We start from the raw sequence: 15899 nt of genomic DNA on the forward strand, positions 1-15899 counted from the left end.
TTTTTCAAGCATGCTCATGGCTGGAGTTATTTTGTACTATATATGTAATGTTTATTTATATACAATCCAAGATACTTGATAATGCCCTTTTTATTAATTTTGAATTTTTAGTTTAACTGCATTTTCCTATGTAGGTACATCTGAATTTAAAATGATCATATAGCTGCGCTTTTGAATATTAAAAAAGAGTTTCTATTTTAATATTCAAAAAGAGGAGAGTGATACTTCAGACAGAGGAGAGTGATATAAAAAGAGAAGAGTGATACTACAGTCATACAGATATTTCAACCAAGTAATTTTATACACAACTTTTTAATTTTCTGAGACTCTTGTTAGTATACAGAAAACCTTGAATTATGTCTAAACCACAATTCTTGATAAGCCAGTAGCTGGATGAACCAAAGAATTGAACTAAAGGCTTTGGCATGGCTGTTAATAGAAATATTGGACAATACCTTTTAGATAGCTTAGAGTCCCTAATACGGTGGTACGACCATCGCCATTTTCATGGAGTTTGGGATTGATCAAGTGATAAGAGAGATGTTACTAATTTAGTTATAATCTTAAGTAACTTCACTACAACTTCTATAATAATATCATAACTAAAGCTATAGCAGCCTGAAGATTTTTTCTTTTTTTATTTGTTTATGATTTCTCTAATATGGTTTTCTGACAGTTCAAACATATTTTCCTGGCGGTATATTTACCGGAAGTTTTAATGGGGATGATATGTTATTTGCTACTTCGGAAAAGTATTTACCAAATTGATTGCATGTGTCCTCAGCTTTATTTAATGTAGAATTATGATACTGTAACTCAGGAAGAGTTACAATCTTTGATGTATGCTGTGAATAATGGACAATACGATTTACTGTTGATTTCTTTTACCATTCTTAACTACACTTTTTGTTATTCTAAAATATATGTATATCCTAGTAGCTTGATGAATTTCATTTAAATAACCATTACAGGCGAAACATTCCATCATCACCATTTTCAACTATTTTCTCATTTATAACACCTTCTTCGATCGGTTCATTATCGCCAGTCCTCATCACAATTTCGATTATTAATTACATTCGAGATTCCAACCGGAGCTGCAGCGTAAAAAATCTAATAATAAGTTTCAAAACTATAATTTAGACTTATCATCGCTCAATTTTTCGATCAAGAGAATTCATTAGAGCGGATCGCGGCGATGATCGGTTCGGACTGACCTGCAGAATCCATCGGAATGACATCAGAAAACACCAGCAGAGATATTCGCCGCGAAAATACGTCTCACTCAGAGGCGGAACGGTTTAGATTGTATAATAACTGCATAATTGGTCATTTTTCTTATAGAAATCGAAATATGTAACCAGCGGTAACTCGTTTAAAAGAAGTTTTAGCAAAATTAAGGAAAATATGAGGTGACGTAAACTCCATATTACAAGTAAATGATGCAAAAAAACTGATAAGGAATTGTCCGATGATGATAAGTTACTGAATTATTTAATTTGATAAACTATGAAATCCATATAAAAAAGAACAAAATAAGAAAACTAATTTTTTTCTTTCGGCTTCTCCTTTAACTTTCCAACTTTGTAGTATCTAGCCTTTCTAGAATAGCTAGCTTCAACGCCAAAGGCATTGAAGCTAGTTAGATCTATTATTTTAGTCATTCCTGTCATTTTTTTGTTTCTTCTTCTTCTCGTGCCACTCCTATCGGAGATTGGAAATCATCATGGCCACTGCGACTTTGTTAGCAGCGCGCCTAAAAAGTTCAATCGAACTACACCCGAACCATTCACGTAGATTACGAAGCCACGATATTTTTCTTCTTCCCACACTTCTTTTGCCCTGCATGATATTTCTTAAAAGTTCGTACTTTTCACCTCTCACAATGTGCCCCAAGTATTCCATCTTTCTAGTTTTTATCTCATTTAGAATTTCGCATCTTTTGTCTAAAGTTTGGAGTACTTGCGTGTTAGTGACGCGGTCCATCCATGATATTCTGAGAATGCGCCTATAGCACCACATCTCGAAAGCTTCGATGTTTTTTGTGGTCAACTGTTTTAGTGTCCAAGCCTCTACTCCATAAAACAGGGTAGAAAAGACATAACACCGCAGCATTCGTATTCGTAACTTTATATTGATATCACGATTGCAAAAGAGTTTGCGCATTCTATTAAAGACTGATCTAGCGATTTCTATTCTACATCTAATCTCTTTTGTTTGATCAGTATCGTCTGTGATCCAAGCACCTAGATATTTATAACAGGACACACGCTCAATCGTTGTATTGTCTATTACAAGATTAGCTCTGATGTTCTTTGATTTCGTGATTACCATAAATTTAGTTTTTTTCAAATTAATTTTCAAGCCGTAACTGTTACAGTATATATTGAGACTTTGAACGAGATGTTGTAGTTCTACTAGCGTTCCCGTTAGGAGAACCGTATCGTCAGCATACCTTATATTGTTGATCGTCTCACCATTTATTATCAGACCAAGATCTTCTTCCTCGAGTGCTTGTTCACAAATAGCTTCACTATACAGATTTTTTGTTTCTTAATAAATGTTTAATTTCTTCTATCGATTTTTTCTTTTATTTTCGATCTACATCCTGTTTTTCATCTTACTGTCCTTCATCCTGTTTTTCATCTTACTGTCCTTCATCCTGCATATATGGCAATGCCGTCCTGAAGGTTTTCTTCCTATAACTTTTAATATGGGCTCTTAGTGTAAGTTCTCTCTGCATATTTCCTTTCTTATTCTATCTCGTTTTCTCGTTTCACGAATCTTCCTTAAGGACTTCATTTCCGCAGTTTAGTTTCCTGCCGTTTTTTGTTTGTCTAGTAGAAGTTTCTCCTGCAAATGATAATACTGACAGTGTGATAGATTTATAGGAATTCAATTTTACTTTCTTGCTTATTTCTGTTTTCCTAAAAGGTTTTTTTTTTAATTTAACTATCTATTTTTTTTCTATTCTCATTTCATCTTTGGTATAGCCCAATGTTTGGTGTCATAATTAAACACAATTTTCTTTAAACTAGTTAAAGCACGCCATATGTCCTCATAGCTTGCCCTGTCTGTATAAGACTTCCTGATCACCATATACAAATCAAGGACCATCTTCTAATGGCAGTACTCTTCCAACTTTAGCCTGCTGATTTTTCAAGTCGTCTAAGCGACCGAACTTTTTATTGAATACGGACGAGACTCCTTTAGACATCTCGAGGTATTGGACAACATAGTGGGCTAGAAAGACGTTTTTTGGAACACTAAAACGATTCTGTTGCACTTTTGTGGTTACACCGAATCTAGAACTTTCTTTCTGCGTAATTTGACATAAATTTCTTAAAGCTTGGTGGTCGGTCATCTTTGATCTCATGTTGAAGGGTTCGTGCTTCTTTTGTTTTTTTTTTATTACGATTTACGAAAACAACTTTTGGTTTACCTTTTGGCAGCTTCTTAATTGGGTATATTACGTTATTTATTGTCTTTTTAATTTCATACGGACCTTCCCATTTTCTTTGCAGTTTAGGAGACAAACCTAGACGACGTTGTGCATTATAAAACCAAACAAGATCACTTAGTTCAAAGCTTTCATTCTTGCATCGAGAATTATATTGATCTTTCATTCTGTCACTGGCTAACTGGTTGTGTTGTTCAAGGGTATTGGGCAAGTTCATGAATGTTGTTTATTCCTAACTTTAGGCGGTGAACATATTCTTTGCTTGCAACATTCCTAGGGCAAATAAACTTCACGACCCAATATCAGGCAGGTTGGAGTCTGGCTTGTAGTTTTATTCACGGCCGAGCGGTAGGCAATAGGAATAACCTTGGTAATTTACTGGTGGTAGCACTTTCGTATTGGTTATCATGCTCTCTAACTGTTTAATCTTCTTTTCTACCTTATCGAATGTTCTAGAATATTCTCATTGTTCTGACTGTATATTCCTTTAATTATTTGAGAAGCCTCGTTGAGTCCTCTAGAAATATTTTCGAATTTCTCGTCGCTTTTTCTAAAAGTTTTCCCAATCATTAGAGAAATACGTTTAAATTTCCCATAATTTTTTATAGAAGTTTCCTCGTTCATTTGAGAAACATTTGCACACTTCTCGTCGATTCTTCTACAAATATTTTCATATCTCTCGTCGAATAGTTCACCATTCTTTAAAATTCTAGAAATTCAAACTGCTTCTACTGATTGAAAATGAAATGTATCTGGATCATCTCTATTCTTGTTAAGAAGATCCTTCAGTCGTTCGGAGGGATCTTCTTGGACCCGTTGCAGTCTTTATATCGTTCTTCTAGTTGTTTTCATAACTCTTTTGCTGATCTTTGGTCAGAAATATGTTTCCACATTTTCTTTAGTGATGGATTCGACCATTACTTCATGGAAATTTATTTGATATAACAGTAAAACACTGAAAACTTTGTTTTCAAAACTTCCACAAAATTTATTATAATATTTTGTCACTATACCTGTTTCGATAGAGTGCCTTTTTCAAGTGATCTATTTTTGATGTGTTTAGAATTTATAGTCTTTAAAGATATAGGTTGAGGAGAGGAGAACTGTTTGTCTCAAGTTGGTCATTTAGAATTATGTCTGTGTTTTTTAATTTGCTAATTTCTACAGATTCTAATAAAGATAGCTTAAGGCCTTTATTTTGGATGTGAAGAATTTAAAAGGTGTAGTACGTATGTAGAATCTGTTTTCTTATTATTGAAAGCCCTTTTATGTCCCGCTATACATTTGTTAAAGGTTCTACCAGTTTGACTCATGTAAGTTTTTGGACAGTCGCCTCATTTAAGTTAGTATACACCACTGTGTAAATGCTTTTCATTTTGGCTCTTGTTGTTTTTAATATATTTGCCCAAGTTGTTGTTTGTTCTAAACGCTGGTGTTACTCCTTTCTTTTTTATGTGTTCAGAAGGTACTGGGTTTTTCCTCTTGTGGTGGAAATACTAATTTCAGGGCTTTCTTGTGTAGTTTTTGATTTAAAATTTTATTAATTGTTTGTTCGCTGTACCCATTGTTTACTGCTATTTGCTTAATGATATTTAATTCTGTCTCAATTGTATTTTGACATCGGTATTTCTATTGGTCTAAGTAGCATGCTATGATAGGCTGCCAGTTTATGTTGTGTAGGATGGAATGATGAATTGTGTATAGTCGTGTCAGTATGGGTAGGTTTATGAAACACGGAGAACATTACTGTTTATATTTAAGCCTGATGATTTTTATATCTAAAAATTAATGGATTGATTTTGTTCTCTTTCTTTTCTAAATTTATTATGAATATTTGAATTTCAATGTTTTATTGTTATATATAATAAAGGTAAACAGTATCGGCATAGCTCGCAACAAATGAAAAAAATATATAAAAATATGTATATAAGATGGAAGGCAACCGTATATACATACGTATTTCTGGCTATTGGTCGTCTTCAGTACGGTACAGCCAAGTTAGAAAAGGAGCAAAGGATCAAAGGATCTCTGCAAATTCTGCTCTCCTTCTTGTTCACTGCTTCCCACAGTGCTCGTTCCTATTTTCTCCTGATGCAATTTTCTACCTATTTTTTTTTTCTACTATCACTTCTACTTTTTATGACCCAAGGATCTCTTTTATCGACTTGGTGCCACAAATACAAACAAACTTTTCCTCGTTACTTACACAACTAGATACATCAGACTCCAAGGAGTTTTCAAAAGAACCTCTCTACTTGGTCTATCACCCGTTCCACTATTCTGCTAATAACACTTGTAACTTTTAACATAACCTGCGGTACTTTTCCAACACACGGTCTTCAAAACTGGACTTCTCCTTTCGATCGAACAAACACAACTCGCCAAAATCTACTCATTCATTTCAGACATCGGCTCGTTCTCCCCTTTTATCATTTTTTTTATCCAATCAAAAAACTTTCAACCATACCATATTATTTATCAAATTCCACCTTTCTTGTAATTATAAAGAAATTCTCAAACTTTCGTATTTGTTTTTTCTTTTTGGAGTTCCAAGAATAAATAAAATTCCTTATACCTTTATAACCACAACTTAATTCTACACTTTCCAAAAATTGTGTTATCTATTTTTAAGAAACTAATACAAAAGAATATTTTAAAAGCTGTATACTTTATACAATAATCGCTCTTTGAAAAATATACGGGTTACTGGATTTTTCACCCTATAAATGTTGTTATTGTTTTGACGCCTTACCAAACATTCATATTTCGGCGAAAACACTTTCTTAAAACTAGCTATAATTATTTTTACAAATTTTGTCATATACAGGGCATTGAAAATTTACATGATCTTGGTCTATGAATATGCAATGTTTATTTTATTTTTGATTTCAAATAGTAACATAGCAATATATACATATACATATTTATATATATATATATATATATATATATATATATATATATATATATATATATATATACATAAGGTACTCTATATTTCTCCAATACATCATTTAAACTACGTAGCGCAAATTCATCATCGGCCTTAATCTCCAGGCGAGAGGTAATCGCTTTTTAATCGGCACCGGTGCCCCGGCGGCGGACATTTTTTCTCTGTGGGATGGTGGAGGCGGCAGGATCAAGTCCCGCCATCCATATACGCCACTCGGTTGGCCACTTTTCAATGGACCTTCATCGGCAATGCGCTTACTTGCTGGTGATTGATTAGAAGGTCCATCGGCCCTTACAGTCTTCAGCGCGTGATGTATGCCTCTGGAAATTTATGGCGTTTCTCTAATACTCGATGTATGCACATACATACATCGGAGTATGTAATGTTTGGAGCCAGTTGGGGGTTATAATACAAGACAGGTCAGACGAAAATTTATTAAGGAAAAAGTAGGGTAATACTGTCGTTGGAATTTCAGCCAAACCTGAAATTTTTTCCGTTACAATGTTAGTTTACTATTTACAAATGTAGAAGTGAAAAAATGTGAAAACAAGAAGTGTTCTCTGAGCTGGTATAGTGACAAATACTTCTACTTTTCGTAGCTTCTTTATGCCGTACCTTGTCGAAAGCTTGAGACACATCCAGGAAGACGGTGGTAAAAGCTTTATTTTCTTCCAGTGCAATTTTTATAATGTTAGAGAACTTCTTAGCTAATACTAGAATTGAGTTCTCTAAATTGAAACTGGTCTAATGGAATACGATATTTTTTCAATTATTGGCTTTGGACTTTTTAAGAGAATTTTTTCATAAAGTTTTGAAATTAGGTATCATAACAACTTTCGCAACTTCCCACAACTTCGGGACATATTTGAGTCTATATAACTCTTCTTCTTTAAGTTCCATCTCCCGATCGGAGGTTGGATATCATCATCACTATCTTTACTCTATCTACTGCTGCTCTGAAGAGTTCTATAGAACTGTATTTAAACCAGTCCCTTAAATTCTTCAACCATGACAGTCTCCTTCTTCCTATACTCCTTCCTCCTCTTATCTTTCCCTGTATTATCAGCCTAAGCAGTTCATATCGTTGTCCCCTCATTACGTGTCCCAGATATTGTAACTTTCTTATTTTTATTGTGTTTATTATTTTGCATTCTTTCGCATTCACTATATAACTCACTGAAGTTAATTTTATTATAGTTTTTTCGGCATTGATTATAAATATTCTTCTGAAAATACTTAAGGGAAAAATTAATTAAAATTATATTTTTGTAAAATATTTCTTCTGCAAACTTTATTTCGATTAATTTTAACAGTTACGTACAAAATCTTGTAAATTACCATATTATTCCGAAGTTGTGGTTGAACACTTCGTGGATACTGGACTTTGGATGCGGATTTCATCAAAACGGAACATTAAGAGTCGCTCCCCGCTGTTTGGCAATCAGAAAGCCATTAGATGGAAGTGAGAGACGGAAAGAGGATAACCCTGACCAGTTGAAAGATGAATATATACAGTGAAGTCGGTAAAATAAGATATTTTGTGGTTAACTGTAATATTTCTAAAAGAATATTTAAAAATTTGGTGATTCTACTTTGTCGAATATTGGATATTATATGTTAGATATATATCAAAGAAATTTGGACTAGGAAAAGTAAAGCTATATTTGAAAATGGCGTCGTGATGGCTCTGTGGTCGACTCAATAGTTAATACTTTAGATAGTAATGTATATATGTTCTACTCAATATCTGAATTTTGTATTGTAATTTATACCCACAACGTGTTGTGAATTTCGTTTATTGCTCACATCGCGTTTCGGGTATTTTTATCGTGCACAGAAGGTTTTGTGGATAAATTACAATGACTCACAATGCGAAAATACGAAGGCCATCGGAAACACACGACAAATTTCGCTTTATGGCCAATAGAAATACGCACAAAGGGAAATACCGAAATCGCATATCGAATCTTACAGGTAACATGAATTTTATTCAGTACAGTTTTTGATAATTTATAAGTTTACTGTTACGATAAATAATGACGTGTCATATGACTCAAAACTGTAAACATATTTATTGCTAATATCTTTTCTGTTCTAGTTATTTCGGCGTTCAGTTAAAAAAACCAGTTTCAGCCGTCGACCAACCTCTAGTCCCTTCGTCGAAAGACCAGTCTATTCGATGGGATCCCGTTTTAATGAAGAAGGGCATCGAGTTTTCTAGATAACGGCATTTTATATATAAATGGGACATTTTATTTAAGGAGAACGGTTAATTTTTGAAGAGCACGCCGCGTTTAAAATGTAATGCCCGTAAATTGTATAATTGTTCGTGTAAGATAAATTAGTAATAAAGACTTTAATAAATTTGTAAGTGTTATAAATAGAACCTTTAATAAATAAATGAAAACAATAAATTAGAAGAATTATAAAAACATAACAATACAATGGGTGAATCAATCTTAAAAAGGAATTCGAGGATGGTTTGAATAAACTTTAAGGGGAGTCAAGTATTACATCTAGCTACTTTTAGAAGGCGACTATAAAAAACTATGAGGTTAAAGAAGCACAAGAATTGCGAAGATTAGGCAAAGAACTATGATATAAACATTATTGAAGACTCAATCGATATGAATTATTAAACATTGCAAAAAATAAACTTCTGATCGCCAAAATACACACTAACAAAGAGGAAATCAAATTTTTTTCATCGTGAGCAATTATTTGATATTGTGCATACAGCGCACATAAATATAGGACGTAGAAGAAAAAAGGTAGGTACATATTTTAGTTTTTTTTTAACTATGGCTTAGGCACAGTCTTTAGGTACATCTCTCTCTCTCTCTCTCTCTCTCTCTCTCTCTGGCAAGTTCTTGTCAAAAAGTCTTTTTTTTTGAACATTTTTTTGTTGTTTATTAAAATGAAGCGTGAATTAAAGGAAAAATACGCAAATATAATCTGAAAAATTTTAAACTTACCTTAGTAAATGAAAAGAAATTCCAAAGACAAGCTTGGTTGTCAAGCCTATAGTTTATAAATATATGAACTGTAGATGTCAGGTAATTATAAAGAGCTAATAATTTTTAGATATGAAAAAATAATATCAATCATATTTTAGGTTGACTTGATAGATATGCAAACAAAGCCCGATATTCCATATAATTTTTTTTAACAACCAGGATCATTTGACTAAATTTTTGTTTTTGAGACCATTGAAAACCAAAACAGCACTTAAAGTGGCTGACCACTTGGTTGATATTTTTTGTCTAGTAAGTGCTCCATATATCTTGCAAAGTGAGAACGGCCGTGAGTTTGTCAACTAGGTTATTGTAGAAATAACTACTATGTGACCTGGTCTCCAATTAAGTTACATTGGTGATTAACCTTGAATCACAAAACGTAGGAACTTCTGAAACGAAAAAAACGTACAAAGAGATTCCATGTCCTCAAGCTGTTGAAGTTTATAATCAGCTTCTGGGAGGAGTAAACTTATTAGACTCGATGCTGGGGCTTTCAGAATCCATCTAAGATCAAGAAAATGGTATAAATGAGTTTTTTTTCATATGTTGGATCTATGTGTTGTGAACGCATGGAGACTCTGGCGTAGAAAAAATGAACAAAATTGCTAAATGCCATTTTTTGACTTCAAACAAGCCATTTCTGAACATTAATGTAAATCTGGGAAGTCACTACCAAGAAAGAGAGGTCGTCCAGTAGGACAAAATGGGACTTCAACATCTAGACGTCAAGGAACTCCACCTGTGTTAAACAATGGAATAATCCCAACACCCAAAAAAGAACAAGAAAAACTCCTGCATGACATCAAGAGATATGGTTAAATTCTGTGGGTATGGACAACACTGGACACATGCCAGAATGACATAAATATCGCCAACAGTGTTAAATATGTAAGGGAAATGTGCCTATGATGGACCCCTTAAGGAAAAAGCTCCCTAATAATTTTAATTATTTACTTAGCGGGCTTTAACACAATGACCACAAAACGTCTTGTTATTTGTATAATATGCAAATGTTCCAAATTTTGATAAAAATTAAGATGACAAAAGTTATTCATAGTTTACTAAAATCCTGTTAAGGGTCCATCATGGGCATATATGCGCTCATGATGGACCCTTTGATACGCCCATGATGGACCCGTTGCATTTTGTATAAAATAAGTAAATACCAAATTATTTTATTAAACCAAAAGATATTCGAAACGATAAATAATATTACAAATAGGTATTTTTAAGAAAAAAGTTACATGCACAATTCACACACAAATTGTTTACGTCCAGGATTTACATCTGCACATTTATTGTGACACCAATTCTTACACACTTGACAACGAATCCATTTTTCTTTGGATCGTGAATGCGAAAATAGTTCGTTACAGTAAATGCAAACTGCATCGTCCGAGTCGTCTTCTTCAAAGGATTATTCACAATCGTCTTCAGAACTGTTTGTAGTTGAAACACGAACTTGCCTTTTTACTTTTCTTGCGTCTTTTTTTCTTTTTTTTTTGCTTCTTTTTCAGCAATTTTTTGTTTTATATCATCAATTTCTGGCGTTGAATTTAAATATCCTGTTTTACCCCGTTTTCTACCACTTTTCTGAGTTACTTTAGATACTCCAGCTAAAAGAGGAGGACAAATATCTTCGACCGAGATGTTTAGGACTGACGATGATGTTGATTTCTGATCAGTGATTTTTGATAAACCTTTCGAAGAAACATTTTGGTTCCGATGTTCCGGTAGTGAGTTCTCGTCAGAACATCCTGGTAGTGGGTTTTGTTCATAATTTTCTCTATCTGTTATTATAGACGGCAAAAATTGCCAATCCTCGAAGACATCTGGATTGAACAGTTCTATTCCTGTCTTTTTAAATGCATTTATTGCATTTGATGGAAGAGCACTTTTTAAATATGCTTTTTTAAAAATACTGGCTACTTTAAATTGGGTAACTGTTTTACCTGGATTCTGTCGCAGCCATAATTGAATTTCTTGGCCGTAGTAAGTTTGAAGTGGTCTAAAAAATCCTACGTCCAAGGGTTGAACGTGATGAGAGCAGTGAGCAGGAAAACAAAACATAATAATACCGTTGTCTTTTGCAAACTGGAGAGCTTCAAAACTTTTATGACTACCATGACCATCGAGTAACAACAAAACTTAGTTGGTTTTAAAAGCCTTTGAATACCTTAAAAAATGTTGCATCCAGAGACAGAAAATGTCGGAAGTCATCCATCCTTTTTCTTGAGTGAAGGCTACACTTCCAGTAGGTGCATCGATCATAAGTTCGTCTTTCTTCCTCTGTCGAGGAAAAATCAAAGCAGGAGGAACATATGTTCCAATTGCATTTATTGCACATACGACCGTAATATGTAGACCGCGTTCTGCACTACTTAAAGCACCAACTTGTTTGCGACCTTTACTAGCATAAATCTTCTGCGATCTCTTTTGCACAGTTGTCAAACCGGACTCGTCCATGTTATAAATGTTTTCCGGTGGAAATTGAAACTTGTCTAATATATGTGCTAATGCTGTAAAATAGGCACATATATTTGGTTTATTAAAAGCTTGAGCCCTTGCCAACGAAGTATTTTCTGGAGTTCGTAATGATAATCGTGGATTTCGCTTTAAAAAGCCTCTGACCCATTTCCACCCTGCCATCTTGGTTTCCTTATTAAAACTGTGGTTAATATTGTTTATTTCAGCTACTTCGTATACAAGTTTTCGTAAATCTTTACTGGTCAGGCCAAAAAAAACGAGCTTCCATGGTGATAATATGGTCAACAATTTCCTTTTCAATAGCAGTGAAAAATATTGGTCTTCGTCCTCCCAAATCACCTTTGGTACTTCCTTGCTGCTTATTAAAGTGCCTTTTCAAAGTCGTTTTTGGAATGTTAAATGTTTTTGCTGCCAACTTAAACCCCATAGTTTTTTCTTGTATGCTTTTTAAAGCGTGCTTCATATTACTCTCATTCCACTGTTGCCTTTTATGAGAATCCATCCCTGTAAAATGTATTATGTTAATCGTTAAGTAGCAATTTATTTCCTTTTTCCTAGTCCGTCATAGGTAACGACAAAGGGGTCCATCATAGGTTAATAGACAAGACAGTAAATTTAATTCTGTTACTTTTGTTTTGACCATTCTAACCTAAAACAAAGTATAGTATTTGACAAAGAAAGTGTAGTCATTGTATACAAAACAAAAGAAACACTTAGCTTAACGTATGTTACCAGGAAAATATTACTTACTAAAAAATTTTATTAGATCAGCAACACCAAATTTTAATTTTATTTCACAAATTTACTGTTATAACCGCCACGGGTCTGAAACTTTGCAAATACTAAACTACAAACTTGGTGCGCAAGCGGCAACCAGCGATGTGCATGTAACCGCGCCATATTTGAAATTACAGCAGGTGGTCCATCATAGGCAGGGGTCCAACATAGGCACACTTCCCCTACAAAAAAAAATTACACGAAATGTATAAATATAAAGTATTTTTTATGTTATAATAAAAATAGGAATTCTCTATCATATTTTCGTAATTAATGTATTTTTGTATGTCAACATTTTATTAAAATATGTTCATATAACGCATGCATAAATATGAAACCACATATGGATTTTCAAAAAATCTTCCAGTTTGTAGTTATTACATATAAAACCATAATATGGTTTTTTTGTCATGATTATGGTTAATTTTGCCATACATTATATGGGTTTACAAAAAATTTTCTATATATAGGACTAAACAGTTATTTTAAATGTACTACTAAACTAGTACTCACCCTCCTGCTCCACGCATACACACTATCGCCCCCCTACTTCCAACTTTAATACCACATATAAATTTATCCCTTTCTAACCCCCTCCTGATCCCGCAGAATTCTCCTTGGACCAAAACTTTACCGAAATTTAATGTGTCACTTACAAAGTTTAGTAAGGCAGAAACCAACCAGGATTTGATTAGGAAATCCTTACTAGAAATTCTTAATTTTAAGAAATTCGATCGGGTACTCTACACTGACGCATCAAAGAGCGAAACGGGGGTTGGTTGTGCGGTTACCACTACGGAAACAGTCGTTAGTGAATTTCAAATACCTGCCACATGCAGCGTTCACACTGGTGAACTGTATGCTATTTACCAAGCCTTCAAACTCTGTACAGCGCCCAATCAACATATTGCCATCTGTACAGACTACCTTGCCTCTATCCAGTCCATCAATAATCTATTTACTAATCACCCTCTTGCATATCATCCACGACATCCATATCACTATCATATGGATTCCCTCCAACATATAATATGGGTAACGACAACGCCGATCACTTTGCCAAAGAAGCTGCTGTATCCAATTGTACACCACATAATATACAAATTGCCAGTGACCTAAAAGCTAGTATAAAGAAACTCGTACGAAATTACTGGCAGAATCATTGGAAACAATCCACTACATTTTTACACCAAATAGATTAGACGATTGAGCGGTTCGTTATCCCTGGTATAACTAGAAATGAGATGATTGTTGCTAGAAGATTGCGTATCGGTCACACCAGATTTACACATGGTCACCTAATGAATTCTACACCTAAGCCAATCTGTCACTATTGCCAATCTCCACTAAGCGTTCTACACATCCTTGTGAACTGCCTTCATTACAATAAACGACGCCAAGAACTGAGCATCAAGGGCGACATCACAGATATATTATCGAACCAGAGCCAAGTCATCACAGCTATCCAGTTCCTGAAGCTAGAAAACTTACTAAATAATATATAACTATAGTATATTATAATATGTAATTGTACCTTATATATAATTGTATCCACGGTGCCTCGTGCTAATGGCCGAAGCTGTCACAAGCACGTTAAATTATTAAAAAAAAATGTACTAATGCCCTTTATATGCCTTAATAAAAATTACAATACCTAGATAAAAATATTTTTTATTTCATGTTTGCAATAATTTATGCAGTAGAGGGTATGTACGTACAGCATACTGGATTATTAAAATTGCAAAACAAAAACGGTATTGTGATGTTTTCGTCTCGATAGCACGACAAAAGAATCGTTTAGGATATTGTAAATGATGATAAAAGTATATATATAAAACATTCACTAAATCTCTACAGCTTCAGATCACCCGGTAGATTCGATCCCGCACGTATCGCAGGTCAACCAAACAATCAGTCGTACACATACACACGATTCAGGAAATACGATTTATTAACGACTCCAAAATGATATTGACATCAACATCAGCATCAGCAGAGCGCAGAAAGTAAAGACCAGAACACAGAACAGAACTGAACCGAATGTGAACCATCTCTAAACACAACATATACAGAAATAGGACGGTCCGTGAAGATGACAGATATATAATCGGTTAAATGAGAAACCTCTTTGTCCTTTGCAATCAAATAATTTTCAAGCAAATCTATATGAGATTATCTGTTGAATATATACAAATAGGAATATTCTTCATTATTTAAATTTTCACAGCTTTCTCATGATGCACGATATGAAAAGAAGGCAAGATGAGAAATATCCTCGTTCATTTATTAGTCATTGATTCAGAACCTTTCAATAATCATTTCTAAATTAATTGTTTGTTCTATATCTGCGTGCCTCCCTGACTTTTTATGTACACAATCTATTTATAGCAAATTTATAGTCATAATACTGGGGTTTTCTAATCTAACCTAACCTCACTTTTTACGTAAACAATGTATTTATAGTGATAATAATAGGTTTCCTCTGTCTATTTATCGTATCTTATTCCAATTATTTTTGGACATAAGTCGTCACTTGTCAGCACCTATCCAAGAGCGTTCTCATTCATCTTCGTCCAGCATGTTTCATGTTGCCCTTTCGTTCATTTACATGGGCCTCACGCTTTTATAACTTTACTTAATTTATTTAATTTAATTTATTCTCTCTTTATCGTTATCGCTATATGAGGTGGGCTTCCTTAATGGCAAATTCTTACAAGTTACATTATAGATTTTGCACTGAGCTCTCGTGTAATTCTACCTTTACTCAGAAATTCCTAAGTCTTTTTATTTTTATCCTAACGCTAGTTGTTATGTCATCAAATAAAGCTTTTGAAATCTTTACTTACTCATCAAACAGTCCTTTCTTATCGAATGCATACCACAGTGCCTATCGGGTAACCATAGGTATATATTTTTTCAAGCTCAATAAATACTATATAATCATTTATTTATTCAGTTGTATAATTTTGCATCAGCTATCTTTAATTGAAAATGGCTTCTGTTAATATGTCTTGCAGAAAGCTATCCAAACTAATTTTTGGACAGGTAAAAAATAGAAAGGAAAGACTTACAATTGTTATTAATATCAACAGGTTACTGAACCAACAACGGCACAAGAATAATGGTTTAAAGCAGGTACACTATCTAATCGATTTTACCAAGGCAGTGCTGGTGGAGAAAACACATTACTACACATATATGCAAG

At 33.9% G+C, this 15899-nt stretch overlaps 1 protein-coding gene across 1 annotated transcript; it reads right to left on the bottom strand.

Annotated features, from left to right (window-relative positions):
- Positions 1-11578: 11578 nt before the first annotated feature.
- LOC140436147 (uncharacterized) lies at positions 11579-12079 on the bottom strand. The gene has a single exon (XM_072524855.1). It carries the CDS (start codon positions 12077-12079, stop codon positions 11579-11581), a length of 501 nt encoding a protein of 166 aa, XP_072380956.1.
- Positions 12080-15899: the final 3820 nt, after the last annotated feature.

Source organism: Diabrotica undecimpunctata, chromosome 3 (assembly GCF_040954645.1).
Source record: "Diabrotica undecimpunctata isolate CICGRU chromosome 3, icDiaUnde3, whole genome shotgun sequence".
NCBI classification, from domain to species: Eukaryota; Metazoa; Arthropoda; class Insecta; order Coleoptera; family Chrysomelidae; genus Diabrotica; species Diabrotica undecimpunctata.

What these genes read in the sequence shown, in the direction of transcription:
- LOC140436147 (XM_072524855.1), bottom strand. Translation starts at nt 12,079, where the DNA reads ATGGCAGGGTGGAAATGGGTCAGAGGCTTTTTAAAGCGAAATCCACGA.